General features: G+C 39.4%; 2 protein-coding genes across 5 annotated transcripts; one reads left to right on the forward strand and one right to left on the reverse strand.

Annotated features, from left to right (window-relative positions):
- Positions 1–1,245: 1,245 nt before the first annotated feature.
- On the reverse strand, positions 1,246–4,087 carry LOC108114859 (brain acid soluble protein 1). The gene is made up of 3 exons (XM_017226004.2): positions 3,974–4,087; positions 1,945–2,315; positions 1,246–1,878 (listed from the first exon to the last, which is right to left on the reverse strand). The coding sequence occupies exons 1-3, from the start codon at positions 3,997–3,999 to the stop codon at positions 1,721–1,723; spliced, it is 555 nt and encodes a 184-aa protein (XP_017081493.2). The 5' UTR covers positions 4,000–4,087; the 3' UTR covers positions 1,246–1,720.
- A 2,338-nt stretch (positions 4,088–6,425) lies between these two features.
- Positions 6,426–16,184, forward strand: LOC108114862 (adenylate cyclase type 3). 4 transcript variants are annotated; one of them, XM_017226012.2, is made up of 18 exons: positions 6,432–6,665; positions 7,903–8,366; positions 8,721–8,910; positions 9,060–9,369; positions 9,439–9,557; positions 9,949–10,060; positions 10,744–10,871; positions 11,100–11,258; positions 11,483–11,621; positions 11,978–12,234; positions 12,444–12,807; positions 13,076–13,367; positions 13,431–13,503; positions 13,566–13,641; positions 13,697–13,922; positions 14,039–14,121; positions 14,193–14,648; positions 14,711–16,184. In XM_017226012.2, the coding sequence occupies exons 2-18, from the start codon at positions 8,060–8,062 to the stop codon at positions 14,948–14,950; spliced, it is 3,531 nt and encodes a 1,176-aa protein (XP_017081501.2). In that variant the 5' UTR covers positions 6,432–6,665; positions 7,903–8,059; the 3' UTR covers positions 14,951–16,184. The 4 variants fall into 4 exon arrangements, with proteins under 4 accessions (XP_017081503.1, XP_017081501.2, XP_017081502.2 ...); XM_017226013.2 differs by having other exon boundaries at positions 6,432–6,560; XM_017226011.2 differs by having other exon boundaries at positions 6,432–8,366.
- The last annotated feature ends 467 nt before the right edge of the window (positions 16,185–16,651 follow it).

Below are 16,651 nucleotides of genomic sequence, written 5' to 3' on the forward strand. Positions count from 1 at the left end.
GCGCTAGTCGCCAATGCTGCCATTTTAAATAATAAAGTCAACAAGTCTTGCCGGATCATGTGCTTAGCATTTAAATGAACACCGACAGTTGAAATGGTGATGAGCTTACGGTTTAAATAATTTTTATAACCCGATTATCATAAGGACTTATTAATAAGGAAATAGAGCATTAGTTTACCTATCACTTCCAAAGAAAATCTATATTTATTCCATTTTTAAAACGAAAAAGCACTGGTGATAAAAATCGAATATTTTATTGATCCCATTTACGTACCATACTTAAATTCAAGCAACTGACTATAATGAGAGAAAAGCGTTCTAGCCGTGATTCATGCAAGAGAAATTTAAAAGCTCGAGCTATACGAGCTTTTTTTCTCTAATTTCCTAGAGAATAAATGATTCACGTTCCAGATCATATGTACTCAAAAATGAACATATGCATTAATTGGTAGAAGCGTACCCGAAGTGGTTTTCTAGATGATTCCAGGCGAACTAGAGTTCCCACCACGATTTTCCACCCTCTTCTCACATACAGAAAGTACAGTCCGCGGTCCTTTTTGCCGAACACTTAACCTTAAACCAAGATACAAGCAGTTAGCTTTATATTTTGTTTTTTTTGTTTTGTCAGTTTTTCTTCTATTTATTTTTGAGTATTATCGAATTTTCTTGTTGTTGGTGAACTCTGAATACCGGTTTACTGGGTTATTACTGAACTGGGCGCTTTAACTTATTATTATTCCCACATGCTTGTGGGAATAGGCTTACTAACTTACAAGTTAGTTAGGTTCTCTTTAGTAAAACCCCTACGCATTAAGAGCGGTAAAACAATTAATCTAAAGTAACGGAGCGGAAAATTGTGAGTAAAACAGTTAGAAATCTTGATAATGAACAAATTTGAATGTTGCGAATACATTTCAAGCAAAGGTACTTAACATGTCGCCGCCCGTCTATAAAAGAACTGGATATTTACTTTTGAGTACTATATAAAAATGTAATTTCTGTTTCCGTTTTTTTGTTTTTATTTTTATTGTTTCTATATGGTATGATCTGTTTCTTCTTTTTTCGCCATTTGGCAGAAACTTTTCTGGGGATTTGTTGGCAGCTTGATGTTACATTTTGCTGATTTTATAGTTTGTTGTTTGTTTCATATAAATATTCATACACAATATAGGATAGGATTGTTAAATTAAAAGTGACAAAAGTTATTTTGCCGTTCAATTTCTTATTTAGAGATTTTGTTTGCAATTTTTTTCATTCGCTTCGTATTTATTATTACAATTATTAAATTTGACGCTTTTTGTTTACAACTTTTAATCTTAAAACATAGAGGGTCTCGCTTCTTAATTTCGCTTATTTTTTCTCATAATCTTTCGCTTTATATATATATACTTTGCTTTAAAGTTAAGTTTTAAGTAAGGTTTTAAATGATAATGGATTTTTGTTGTTTCTCGTTTGTTGTTGGTTGGTTGGTTGGTTGGTTGTTAGTAAAGACAGAGACGCTATAAGACTACGCTCCCATTGCAGGATTGTTATTGGAGAATTGCGCCAGCCCGCCCACGCAGTCATCCACACATCACCCGCTCACACTTGCGGACGTTGGGTGATTCGGTGCGTTTCGCTGGCGGTAGAACCATAATTTGTGTGATTTGCGTTTGTTTGTTGTTGTTAGTAAGTATTTTATAAGTAGATTTCTGAGTGTGCTGCACTGCGGGTGATTCCTTTAGGCAGCCACTTCGCTAGCCTCGGCCCCGTTCTGCACCTCATCCTTTGTGCTGGCCTCGTCCAGCTTCGCCTTCTTCTCCGGCGTGGCAACGGCCTCGTCGGCCTTGGCAGCGGCCTCATCTACCTTCCGTTTAACAGCCTCGACGGCGGGAGCATCTGCGACGCGATAACGAAATAGAAAAGTTAGCACCTTTTAAATGAGGAAGTCAGTAGTACACACACCTGTTGAGTCGCCGTTGGCTGCCTCTTCGGCGCCGTTCTCAGCAGCAGCTGGAGCTGCTTCACTGCTCTCCTTCTTGGCCACCTCGACGTCAGCGGACTCCTTCTTTTCCTCGTCCTTCTTCTCATCCTTCTCATCATCGGCGGAAGGAGCAGCTGCCTCGGTCGCCTTTTCGCTATCGACGACGTCAGCCTCGGCGGGTGTCGCACTGTCGGCGGCCGCTGCTCCGTTCTCCTTGGCGGCGCTCTCCTCTTCGGCGGCACCGTTCTCTGTGGTGGTTGGCTTCTCAGCTGCTGCCTCCTCGGCGACAACAGCATCCTTCTTCACAGCATCGACTTCCTCAGCTGCGACCTTCTCGACAACAGGGGTCTCGCTGTTGATGAGAGGTAAATAGGTAAAGATGGTATTTATTATTGCTATTTTGCTCAAATAACTGGATAATTTTTATTTCATTAGGTTATTACTCAAATACGATTAATTTACTTATGCAAATATCTCAAAAAGCATTATATTCTGTGTTAACAGTTATTTCGTATAAAAATGCACATGTCTTCAAGACATTAGTCATTACCGGAATTACATTTGGTTCAGACAATCGTATTTGTATTTTCAACATTAGTGCAATTGGAAATTTTTCCATTGTAGCGCCGGCAAAACGGTTTTGATGCCTGCTTCCTATCTTTCTTTCTTTTTTTTTTTCCTCCCCCTTTCTCTTTACATATGTACATCTCTTTGCCAAAACCCAGGACAAGCAAGCCCAGCAACAACAATACAATGCAATAATGTACCATCTGCCGGCGTCGCTGCCGTAAGATGATAAATGGGAGCAACAACTCGTGCAAACTGCGACGCAAAAAGGAACCAGAAAAGGTGAGCGGCATTTGCCAGCATGCTCTTTTTCATATAAATGGCATAAGTTTATGTGTGTGTTATTCCTTTGCCTTCTACACACGACGAAAAGTGGGTAGCATAAGAGATGTTTGCAGACTTTGCAAAAAGTAAAAAGCCAGACTTGTTTGAAATAAAACGAAAGCAAAGAGAAAAAACTGGTTTATATGCGGCTCGAGTCACTATAGTCATCCTACTCGCACACACCGATGAGCGTATTATTTGCGCGCGCGTCACGTAGCCATAAGATAGAGAGAGGGAGTATGATAATAGAAAAGATGCAGTGTGCAGTGAAACAGACAAAAATAACGGTCAGGACGCACACACAGGCAACATGTATAAAAACACCCACTTTGTGTTCCTATCCCCCTCCCCCAACCAAAGAAAACCGGCACAACCTAAGACAACAGACAAAAGATTTAAATCCCACCCCCCCTTTTTTTTTTTTTTTTTTTCCATTTGCACTCCTTGTGCGACCGTCCTAAAATGCTTAAAAGCCTCATGCTCATGAAGCCGGCAACAGTGTAGATTATTTTTGGCTATGACAAAATAACTTGAATGAATAAGAAATTGGTGGTAGTTAATGCCAAGCTTTAAGCTTAAAGAGAGAAAAAAACGTGTGAAAGATACCAACGAAAATTAATGGGTTGGCGAGGAAAGAAGCAAATGCCAAAGCAAACAAAGCAAAAAAAAAAAAAGCAGCTGAAACTAAACAGCACAAGAAAAAGAGCGGCAACTTGAATGCTGCACACATACAAATTCATATTTGCGCACTTCGCTTGGCGCACGAACACTCACAAACAGCTACTCCGCTACCACCACCGCACATACACAAGTCAATTCTCGTTGTCGTTGGTTTGCCGGCCGGAGAGTGAGCAAGAAAGCACTATGACGCCGCGCCAAATTCAACGGCGTCGTTTTTTGCGCGCACACTTAGAGCCCATTGGCAAAAGCGAGACAACAACATAGATTCCACAAAGCGGTTTGCGTATATAGACACAGAATTTAAAAGAAAATTTTTCCAAACCGTTGCGGCGAACATCGAAAAAGATGTACACTCGCGAAATTCGATTCAAGTCAATTCCATCCAATTGTTTAAACAAAAATGCACGGGCACATATACAAGGCAAATAAAGTACTCACTTCTTTTGCTCAGCCACATCAGCCATTTTGAATTACTGTTGGTTTTAAGTTTTCGAAAGCGAAGCGCGAAAACACGTTAAAATAGCGGGCTTTGGTATGCGCCAAACACGACTCGAAGACCAACACGTAGGTTTAAACAAACTTGAAAACTTTATTAATTTGTGCAAACTGCAGTTTCCTCTTTAGTAGCTTTGCTAAGAAAGTCGCTGGATGCTGGTATTTAGCCGTACAAGAGAACGTCCTCACAGTAACGAAGAAAAACGCCGAATGAGAGAGCGAAGAGCGTCGACCCGGCTTTTAAAGCGGCCTGCTCTAGTGTTGGTAGGCGTCGGTCCTCTGCCTCCGATGATTCTGCCTGCAGATTGGCAATTTTCCCTTGAATTCCGGGCACAAGGGCATTGCATTGATTGATTTGCTTGAACATTATGTTATTTTCAATTTGTTTTAATTTCTCATATCACAACGCTCTCTTGGCGCTTTTTATGAAAAGCTAACGGGCGAATGGGACAGAAGAGCTTTGTAAGCTTGCAGCGCACGTTTGGGCGTTAGCCAACACCAAATAAGAATTAGAGGTGGAACTTATTCATGTGTCACAGTTATTTTTAAATATTGAATTCTATTTTCACTCATAAAACCGGTTTTATTTTGGATTAAATTTGTTAAATATTGTTAAATCTTCTTTAACCAATATTATTTTATATATATATTTATAAAATGGAAAATGAAACTTACTTTTAAATAAGAGTTCATGTCTACAAAAGGGTTGTCAGCTTTCAAGTTTTTTATAGCTTATATGGCTTAAAACTTTCCCTTAAATTTGTGTAAGTACATGTGTACCTGAGCGTTGAAAATAGTTTTCAGGTAAAAACCCCTACAGATCGCAATGGATTAGGCATTCTCACATGCTATTACATATATCCGCTCCGGGATTAGTTTGCTCAAGAAAGAAAATGGGGGATTACAGACAGATGCTGATGTGGCAGGATCGGATGCCTAAAGATGTCCTGTTAAATAACCAGCTGCACTATCTGCCAAACATTTACATACCAGTCCCAAAAAAAATAACTAAATAAAATATACAGATTTCCGTTACTATTACTCAGTCGATAATCGATCAACAACTTTTGTTAGTCACAGACGGAATTAACAATTTTCTATCTCGCTCAATTTTTCCAGGTAGCCAGGTAAGTACCCATTGGCCTTGCCCGCTTTTTGGATCGGTTAAATACGAAAATAAATTGAACTGCACCAGGCAGCTGCTGGGAAAATTTTCTCGCTGTGAATTTGGTGCACATGTCTTTTTTCGGCTCTCGTCACGAGAGAAGCAGCTGTTCTCCTAAAACTGAAATTTTTATACTGCACTTACACTACTGGACAGAAAAATAGAAGCGAAATTTTATTTTGTGGAAAGCGGTCAGCTATATCATTTATTTCTGACCTCGATTACTTAGTTTTAGAACTATGTACATTTATTAAATTAAATATACATGCTTATGTATGGTGTTTATTTTTTAAAGTGTAGATATAAACTAAATGAAATAGGATGTTATTTTGATTACCCCTAAAACAAGAAGAACTGCAATTCCATCAGGACATATACAAATAATATAAATAAATAAATCAAAGGAAATAATTACACCTAACTTAAAAATATATAATGTGCATTAGGTAATTAATTGCTAGTAAAGATATAAGCTATATAGCGTTCAATCAATGAAGAAAGTTAGTTATGCAGTTGTTTGCTCTTAAACTTAGTTTTTTATGTTTATTTAATGTTAATATTATAAAAAATACGGATAAGTTATAACAAATTTAAGAATAAGTGAAATAAATACCTCTCTAACTACTACTACTAAATAGCTGTTTAGGACAAAACACTTTACTGTAAGAATGCAACGACTATAAAAAGGAACTATAAATGGAGTTAATTTGTCCGAAAAATGATTTAATTTTCATTACAGAAATCTGACGATATGTAGAGAAACTTTGTTTTTATTTTATTAACACTCCGTTCATTTATGTAAGTACATAATTTATGTTGAACATCACCCCCATCTTGAGACACCGAAATCTCTTTCGCTTTATTGTGCATTTCCTTTGCATCTGCACTCGACGCACACACACACGTTCTCTCAGCCCGCAGCTGCACCTTTTTCAATGCCATTCAAGGCCAGCTGCAGCCTAGCGGTCTTCTTCCTCCTCCTCCGCAGCCGCTGTTCGATTAGCGTTTAGCGCGCAGAGGCATTAATTCTGCTCACTATCTAATTAACTTTATGCGTTTGTGGTAATAGCATGTCATTGTGCCATTGTGCAAGGGACAGATGCAGGGCGCCTTATCAAGCTGGCTCAGCTGTACCGTTATCAGTGGCATGCCCCGTTCGCAGACATGCGCTGAAAAGAGCTTTCAGCAAAAAAAGCTCATACGCGCTCTTCCTCTGAGCGGGAGAACGGGAAATAACGGAAGTCCTTGCTGCTGGGGCTTGTTGACTGTCGAAAATTTTCACTCGACAATCAGTCAAGTTTATCGGGCGCCTTAGTTTAGTTGAAAGAAATCGCGCGGCGCCAAGCTTAGAAAGTCGCAAGCCAGGTGAAATACAACTAACCAGAAGAAAAAACTAAACACAACGAAAAAAGGAAATAACCAGATTTTTGGAGAAAGTATACAATAATAGGGCGAGAATTGCGAACGAAGGTGTGAAATGTGGTGAAAAATAAAGTGTACATTCCCTAACCGTTATGGCAGCTTCCTCCAAAAAAATAGAGGACTTAGGGAAGGGCTTTTTAGGCTGCGGGTGTAACTTATTTGGATTAAAATTAAAATCGAAGCCCGTCTGCAGTGTAATAAGAAGGGTGTACACACACCCCTCTGCTCGCAGCTATACAAACAAAATCAGAACGCATTATAACGAACCTTGAGCAAATCAACCTTACCCACACAAGCACAAACAAACACATGTACGCGCATACCTAGACGTGAAAAGGATTTTCTATAAGGAAAAAAAAAGGAGCTGTTGTTACACGGTCCGTCAGTCGAAATATTCGGCAATGGGGAAAGGAAACGGCACTCAAAAAAAGAGGAAGCAGTGAATGAGAGAGGGAGAGAGAGAGACAGAGAGCCGGAGAGATTCTCCTATTACAGTTACCGTGGTTTGTGCGGGTGTCGAATGCGGTAGAAAAATGGATAATTTATTCATATTTGGGGCAAGAGGTTTGAGTAGGAGCCGTCCCGCTTTAATTTTGACAAGTCAATTTCAATTTTCCCCCAAAATAGAAAACTCAATTTTCTCTAATTAACGTTCAACGGAAATTGACTCTGGATTCGAGTAGCGGAAGAGGAGCATTTTGCAAGCAGGATATTGGCGTTTTGGGGAGGAGGAGAAATGTGGCTCACATAATTTTCACGACGTCTTTAAATATTTTACCAGCTTTGTTGTCTAAAGTGCGCTAAGCATATTCGCAGGGAAGGTGTCTAAAATTAGTTAGCTAAAGAAGAATGTCAAGAGATAAGAATTTGGCATGTCAAAGACAATTGTTATCATACTTTATTATAGAGCTTGACCAGTAAATAAAATGCTCTTGTCCACCTTATCACCAAGTAATATTTATAAATTTTTTAAAAATATTTAATCAATGCAATTCTAATTGCAAACCACTGTGCGATACCCCACACAGACAGATACACACCGACTTACGTGCATACGGGCATACTCACCGCTCTCACACAAGGACGCTTCCGCCTTGCCTCTCGCATACACACATACAAACATTAACTTCCTTTGGAATGGGGCGAAGGGAGGCGCCATGAAGCAGCGCTAAGACTCAAATTTACCGTTAACGCGAGTTTGTATTTTCACTTGCTTCCGATTGTGCTCCTTGTGTTTGAGTTTGTGCTTCGCTGTGCTTCTATTTACCCAAGCGTCGTCTCCCAGTTTCCAGGACCTCCAAACATCATAAATAAATAAGCCAAGGAAATGGTTTCGCTTCATTCATAAGCCAGAAAGCCTGGAGACGGCCGCCGATCAACGAATAATTAAACGGAATCCCGAGGACCCAAAGGAGCGGAAGGTATAGAAGTGTAATATCACCATGCCTGAGGAGAAGGAGGGCAATTTGGAGAATGGTCAGGCGACGGCTGCCTCGACGCCTAGCAAATCGAAGCCGCAGCGTCAGAAGACAACATCCCGCCGCCGTCAAAACGACAGCGATGTGGCCGGTGGGGTTGGAATTACCGGCGGCGGAGTCGTCATCTTGCCGCAGCACGTGCTTAACGAACTCTACCACAACTACTCTATCAAGCAGCGACGCAGCGGCTTAAAGTGGTTCCTCTTCGCTGCCGTGCTGTTTAATATCTGGACCATCGGAATACCCTGGGATCAGGCGGTGCCCACAAGAGGTAAGTACAAAGTGGACACATTTTTCCTATACGTAGTGGATACACGTTTAACCCTATACTACGGTTTATCCAAAAGAGCGCCTCCTACTATGTATAAATAAAGCTACAATTCACACAAAACATTGAAATATGGATGTTGTTTGAATGTATACAAAAGAAATCGAAATTGCTTATCTATAAAATAATATTGTTTAATAATATTGTATTTACTTCTGCATTACATTTGTGTATAATTGTATATATAATTGTGTATATTTGAGAGCTAGACTTGAAGTGTGTAAAGATTAAAGATTAAAGAGTTCTCATTGAAAATTATTTGAATAACTTTAATTATTTTTATGAACGGCATTCTAGTGGTCAACTGCTGTATGCTAGTGGCGTACTTGGCCCTAACAGCTCTACTCCACATTGGTAGACGTTCCGAGCAACCGGCGTTGAGGCGGTTCCACCAAATACTCCTGACGATTGTTCCACGAGCACTGTGGCTACTAAGTATTCTACACTTTGCCGCCTACGTAATCCTACAACCCAGCTTCTCCCCAAGGTTAGTTTTTATTTTTATAATTTTACTACTCTTGAAAAACTTTCCTTGTTATTCTATAGGTATTATCGAATAACAAAACGGATCTTTCTTTATTGAATACAAGGCGGCAGATTTTAATTGATATGTTCTCTTTTCCGCTATTATCTTAGGGACGTTCTAGGATGGGCCATATTGCTTAACTTCCTTGTCTATGTGACGTTGCCGTTGCCATTAATTTTCCTTGGTCTGTCCATAGGATGTGTCACGTATTTTATTTGTCTTAGCCTGCCAGTGGGTTACTCTCGCTGGGACTCCCTGCTCTCAAATCAGTTGGCGGCCAATGCGGTTTTAATAGCTACTGCCGCGCTGATAGGGCTCCTGTACTACTTCATGGGCGAGGCTAAGCAGAAACGAGCATTCTTGGAGGCCAAAAAGAGCCTCGAGGTGAAAATGGTTATCGAGGAACAGTCAGCTGAGCAGGTAAGCTTTGCTCATACGAGTTAAGGCCCACTTGGGATATATGTTTGCAATCATTTTTATCAACACTAGGAGCGTTTGCTGTTGTCCGTGCTACCCAAGCACGTGGCTATTAAGATGCGGGAGGATTTGGGATCATCTAGTTCGGAGGCTTTCAAAAAAATCTACATGAGTCGACACGAGAATGTGAGGTAAGCTTTTAAATTCAGACCTGTAACCTTTTCCTGGACTCATTATAAATTTGGCCTGAACAGTTTTACGCCTTCTGAAATGTATTTTCAAATCTGAAAACATATATTTGTTGCTAGATTATTTAAAACCAAAAGTAACGTTTTAGCAGCTATTAAAATATTAATAATTAAACAAAAACTACGAGTATATTGTTACCTAATGATAAATTTAAAAAAAGTATTCCAATGTTTTCGAGCGGTTTCAGTCGGAAACAGGTTCTAACTTATTCATGCCACTTACATAATGCTGCATATTTCAAGGTGTAAACATTTAAATAAAACAGTATTGCTTTGCCACTTGTTTAACGATTAAATTCCGGAATTTCTCATACCTTGCCTGGTGCAAAACTAGTATTCTATATGCGGATATCGTTGGTTTTACCGCCATCTCGTCGACTTATAGCGCCCAAGATTTGGTTAAAATGCTTAACGAGCTCTTCGCACGCTTCGATAGGCTCGCCGAGGTAATATTTCCTTGTGTTTTTCTTCTCCAACGTTTTATGTTTTTTCTGCGTTATTTTTATGTTGATTCTACTCCAGCTGTTCATTCACCTGTCCGGGCCATGGGTGAGGTCTAACTCATAGAATTTTCTTCTAATGATGATTATGATGTTTAAGATACCCCATCTAGAAACGGGGACTTTTTCTTTTCTCTTCTTGGGTGTCTCTTTACTTTAATTTGAATTTTCTTTTCCCTTCTGTTTTCAGTTTAAATTTTTCATTCAGCTCTCTTCTTCTTATTTATTCTTTTTAGATTTCATGACGTGGTGGACAAGGGGGCGAATGACCAACAAAAGTTATGTCCAATCAGGCGTATATAATGTTTCGAGTTGATTTTTTCCTTCGAGGGGTTTTATTTTGCGGTTTTTTCAATGTGGTTTATTTTTGGGTTCAGTTAATTTGACAGCGATTTTGCTCGGGCTGGGCTGAATGGGATGAGTCCTGCATGTGTGTTTGCGTTTATCCTTTCACTGGTCTTTGGAAGAATTGTTTTTTCAGTTCATTAACTTGATTTTGCGGGCAAAGTAAAGTACGAGGGTGGCTTACGTTGGCCAGGTCCTATTCTTCTTCGGTTACTTTTGATTTAAATAACCATATATATTGGGTTAATTTAAACTTGAACTAAATCATATTTATGTTCCCATAGAAATATCAACAATTGCGCATTAAGATTCTTGGGGATTGCTATTATTGCATTAGCGGTGCCCCCGATGAGCGACCGGATCACGCCGTCATGTGCGTGCACATGGGACTCTCCATGGTGAAGGCCATCAAGTGAGTAGCAGTTGAAGAAAGCTCCCTTGGGGAAGTGGGGAAAGCAGCTTGACAGGCGAAAGGCGATGCCAAATCAACGTTTGTTCAATTAATAATAATTGCACTTAACCACGCTCGCTCCTTTCGCTCTTTGGGCGAAAGCCATTTCCCAAGCATGCTTTCTGGCGTTACTAACAACCAACCACTCACCGGGCGATGTTGCGTGTCACTCCCGTTCTGTGTTTGCAGGTATGTGCAGCAGAAGGCCAACTCACCTGTTGATATGCGTGTGGGCATTCACACGGGAGCGGTGCTCGCCGGCATTCTCGGCCAGCGACAGTGGCAGTTTGACGTTTACTCCAAGGACGTAGAGCTGGCTAATAAAATGGAATCGAGCGGCAAGGCTGGGTGAGTCGGGTTTAACTGCTGTCACGTCACTCCCTCTGTTGCATAATTGATAACGGCCATCGCGGTCGTCGTCACTTGTGGCAAGTGCTTATTATGATTTGGCTTTGTCACTTTGGCATGCAAATTTATGCGTTTGTTTATGCACCGTTCAGTTATTCCGCTCCTGTCCCTCTCTGTTCGCTGATTCTTACTCATGGAAATTTCATTCACTCTAATCGCTTTAGACGCGTTCACATTTCGGACAAAACGCTGGCCTTCCTTAACGGCGAATTTGAAGTGGAGCCCGCCTTTGGCGAGAAAAGGGAGGAGCTGTTGCGCATCGCTGGACTAAAGACTTACTTCATCACCAAGGTGGTGAAGCCGGTAGGTGTAAACTTGTTTTTCCTGGATTTGGTACTTTCTTTCCCAGATTTGTTTTTTAATTTTGACTTATTATGTTTTAACATGTAATTAATTAATGTAACCGTAATAAACATAACGTGTAATATGTGTTCTAATACCAATGATAAAGTAAGCGAGTTACTGATTCAAATGTACATAGTTTCCCTGACCAAAAAATATTTTGAATGTTGAACATTTTTAATTGACTTTCAAGAATAGTCTGATAAATTATGATAATGCCGAATTTCTATATTTAAAAGGCTAATGCTTAGCATTTTATTTTTATTTTTTTATTGTCTATCAACTTGCTTAATAAAAATGAAATCAATCTTCCCCAGTTTGCATCGCCATGTGCCAAGAAAATCAGTGAAACTCAAGCTGAAAACTCTCACCACAGTCCTAATGGATCGGCCATCGACGTCGTGGCAGGTGAAGATGACAACGACGCCACATTGGATGATGAGGAGCTTCTGGCGCAGAACTTTGTATCTAATGGGCACCAAACAGCGGTGGCGGAAGATGAAGAAGAGCAGGTGAAATTGGAGAACTTCAAGCAACGATTGAAAGACGAACTGGTGACCCGTGATGGACATGAGTAAGTATATAAGACATTGGCTACGTTTCCATATGTGTACACACTTACATATGTGTGGATTAAGAAGGAACGTGGTATATGTATTTTAAGAAACTTGCATATGATTTACCCCTAATATGTATGCTTATACTAAAGTTGTATGCCCTAATGTGTTATATTTTAAACAAAAAATATACTATAGTCTCACTCAAACAAACCCTTATTTGTAGGAACCTGACCAAGGACACCAACATATTCTTGCGCTTTAAGAACCCGCAACTGGAGCAATCCTATGCCGTGTACAGAGAGCCGTATAGTTCTCTTCCGCTTCTTGCCGCTCTGCTGGTGCAGTGCATCGACGTATTATACTCCTATTTAGTTCTGCCGAGATCAACGCTCCACTTCATTAATATTGCTGCTCCACTGGTACCGATCGCAATGCTAGTTGTGATTAGCATCGCCGAGAGCTTCAGCGGAATGCTGCCCAAGTTTTTTGTGGACGTGAGCAAGCGCTTCAATGACATTACCTTCGTTCGGGAGCTGGCGGCCATAATTATTGCTCTCACCATAGGGCTCAGCAATGTCATAGACATGGTTTGTTCATTTTTTTCATACGGGACTTTACACTCAGCAAAATAAAAACCGTTTTGGCAATAGTTTGAGGCATAAATATATTTAATATATAATACAAACATTTATTTTTCATAAGTCGAAGTAATCATAATTTTATCTTAGTTTGTTGGCAGATGGAAATTCACTGTTATTTGCATAAAAGTAGTATTTATTCCAAAAATGTTTTTCTGCGAGTGTTGGTTAGGCGTGCTCAAGTCCTGGCACTGATTTCCCTCTATTTCCTTGACAGTTCTTCTTCGTTACCTTCGTGCGCACCGAACATATTGTGAGTGAAAGCGAATTCAATGCCACGGCCGGCGTGGATAGCGAGGTGGACGTAGACGTGGAGATGGAGGGGGTGGTAACCGCCGAGCACCTGCTGCCCGCATCATTTGTGGAACAAATGCGCGAGGCAGTGCCGACGGAAAGAGTTCTATATCCGTCCTACTTAAGTAATTTTGGAGTACTTATATTGATTGCGATAGCCGTAATTGCTCAACTCACTCATCTTACGAAGATTTTGCTGCTGTTATCCATTGCAGGTAACTTAGATAAAGCGCAGTGTTGTTTTTTTATAAGTTAAAAATTTTGTTTTTGAAAAATAGCTCTGCATTGCTACTTCAACATATTCATCATGCAGGACCTTTATGCTTTGGAGGACGATTTTGCACATCAACCGTAAGTGGGGAAGGCTTTACTAATTTACTATCTAAAATATCTACCCTCTTATCCATTATTAGAATCATATCTACGCGGTATTGCGCTTCAGGGCTTTTACTGGTTGCTGCCTTGGCGTTAAGCACCTTGGCTAGACACGTGAGTAAAAACAAGCCCATGATATAGATATACTATAGTAATTAAACCATTCTAGATGGACCATGAAGACAGAGTCATTTTTAAATGGAAAACCGAGGTGGCCGAGCAAAAAGAGACAGCAAACGATATGCGCCAACGTAACGAGGCTTTGGTCTATAATGTCCTACCAGTCCATGTGGCAGAGCACTTCATGAAGAACACTAAACGATCCCACGATGATCTATACTCCCAGAGTTACGCTGAGGTTGGCGTTTTATTTGCCAGTATGCCAAACTTTTCGGGTAAGACACTAAGCCTTCTGTTCTGTTTCAAACTTGTTCCAAGCCCAATATTAACTTATTAATGTACCTAATAAAATTCAATTCAATTCATTAAAAAACACTTTATTCCTTTTTAGATTTCTATTCCGAAGAAACAGTAAATAATCAGGGTTTGGAATGTCTACGCTTTCTCAATGAGGTTATCTCAGATTTTGATGCAGTAAGTAGTATTCTATAAAGATAACCTAACTGGTACGATTTTACATTGTTATTACATGAACTATTTTTTAGTTATTGGAGCTGCCACAGTTTCAGGACATCATCAAAATCAAAACCATTGGATCCACATACATGGCCGCTAGCGGCATAAACCTACAGAGGAACCTCCGCAGTGATGCATCCATCACAGAACGCTGGTCCCACCTGGCCGTTTTGGTGGAGTTTGCATTGGAACTGAAGCACGCCCTACAGGGCATCAACGAGCAGTCGTTCAATCACTTCGTCCTCAAGATGGGCATCAATCATGGACCGATAACGGCGGGCGTAATTGGAGCCCGTAAGCCGCACTACGATATCTGGGGCAATACGGTAAACGTGGCATCGCGCATGGAGAGCACAGGAAAGGCAGGCGCCATTCAGGTCACAGAGGAAACATGCAACATACTACAGCCTTTTGGCTACACATTCCTTCAGCGAGGTCTGGTTGCTGTCAAGGGAAAGGGACAATTGATGACATATTATTTGCAGGTTTGTTTTCGACCTGTAGCCCAAAGAAATGTACTACATTTATTGTTTGCTTTCTTTTACAGGGTAAGTCCCAGTCGAGTGCTGAGCAAGTAGCGCCTGCCGCCGTTGAGCTCCATGGGCAGGAATCATCTGCTCTGGAATCCACCACCGAATTAGAGGCCTCCGACATTAAGACGCCTTTGTTGAAGATCAAGGTCCCGGAGGCGTCCGCGGGCTGTGAAGGAATCGCCCAGGAGCAGAGCTTGGGAAATGGCATGGCTGTCCAAGCGGGGGTCGGGGAATCCCATTCTTTGCTAGAATAATTTGCTAATTGGCTTTTTATTTGCACTTGAGTCTGTGTGGGAGTGTTTCTATGAGTGTGCATGCGAAAAGGTGTGAATGTGTGTGTGGCTGTGTCAGAGAACAAAAGTTAACTGTTATAAAGCTGTTATACTTGCTATAAATTTGGTTTTGCCTCAGTATTCGTGTGATATTCTATGCCAGGTGTAGCAATTTATGAAAAAAAATAAAGCATAATTCCGATTTAGTTAAATTTATAAAGTTGCTTTCCAAAAGTTTGTAAACTGTGTACCTAAAAAGAAGAAATATATTTAGTATTTAAATATATTTGACTACGACTAAGTATTTTCGGTTATTGTGAATCGGTTTTTGTTTCAAACAAAATTGTTATTTGATTTCCACGAACTGTAATATACTAATAAGTGAACCACTTTGCTTTAAAAATTAATTGATGTGTAGTTTAGTAGGTCACCAGAAACAACCATTTTGCATCTCAATGTGTAAAATATATATATATGCGCATAAACTATGGAACACTAATATAAATAATAAAAAAAACGCTAATAGGCCCTAATAATATAGAGAGTGAATATTAGTTGAGAATCCGAATCCCACCACAAACAAATGCAACCCACAAGTCAGTCCAATAAGCAAATAAAAGTAACGATAAAAATTAGTTAACGAAATTACTTAATAATAGAAAACGCAATAGAAGTCAAGCTGGAATGAAATAATCTTGTACGTCATCAACTAATATATACATATATACACACCTTCTTATATATAGAGGTATATAGATGTAAAGAAACTTATAAATGGCATCGCATGCTTGTTAGAACATTTCAACGAATTAGCAAAGAAACAACAAACGAACTTACTTATCAAGCATAACGAAAACATGAAACTTAACTTGGTCTAAAATCTGTTTTATGCGTATGTCCATCAGCCTATAGAATTCCCACATTAATTTGTTTTCTTTGATGGCTAAAAGCATGACAATCAAGACGAACGAAACGGTATAAATGATTGGTTTAGCTTCCAAAATATTCAATTCCTTTCCACTTGTTAAATAAACACTACAAAACTTTATTAAACATTTAATTCTAGCCAAAGGGTGTGGTGATTTTAAAATTATTTTTTTCCAATTTGGGATATCCTATCATTTAAAAAAGATGATTACCTAAAATGTATCTATAATTGGAAAACAAAATACCAAACAATTAGCAAATTATAGAGAAATAAATAAAATAAATAAATTATAAAGTGTTTAGTTTCTTTTTATGACTGAGAAGGAAAGTGGAAAATCCAATGTAGTTTTTAATTATTTTTAAAACTCTTATACGTAGTTTCTAAACACGTTTTTACAATTAATTTTAAAGGGTTTAATATTTAATTCAATTAATTCAAATTACCCTATGTAATTAATTAGTTCTCATCTCACTCAGAACAATGGTACTTCCCAAAACCATGGTTTTATTATTTTCTATTACTCCTTTTTGAAAATCAGTGGAAACAACCTTTATAAATCATTCTTTTTAAGAAGCCCGCCCTGTGTACATACTTCACCTGCCAGTTTTAAGGTATTTTATAGCTCTTGATAAAGCCAAAAATTATAAATAAGAAGGAAAACATTTCCAATATTATTAATTTTCAAAAAAAAACATAATATTAAACTAAGTTGCGCAATGTACACTTTTAAATTATGTTGTGTTAGTCAAACAGCT

The sequence above is a fragment of the Drosophila eugracilis genome, unplaced genomic scaffold (assembly GCF_018153835.1).
Source record: "Drosophila eugracilis isolate 14026-0451.02 unplaced genomic scaffold, ASM1815383v1 contig_1567, whole genome shotgun sequence".
NCBI lineage: Eukaryota > Metazoa > Arthropoda > Insecta > Diptera > Drosophilidae > Drosophila > Drosophila eugracilis.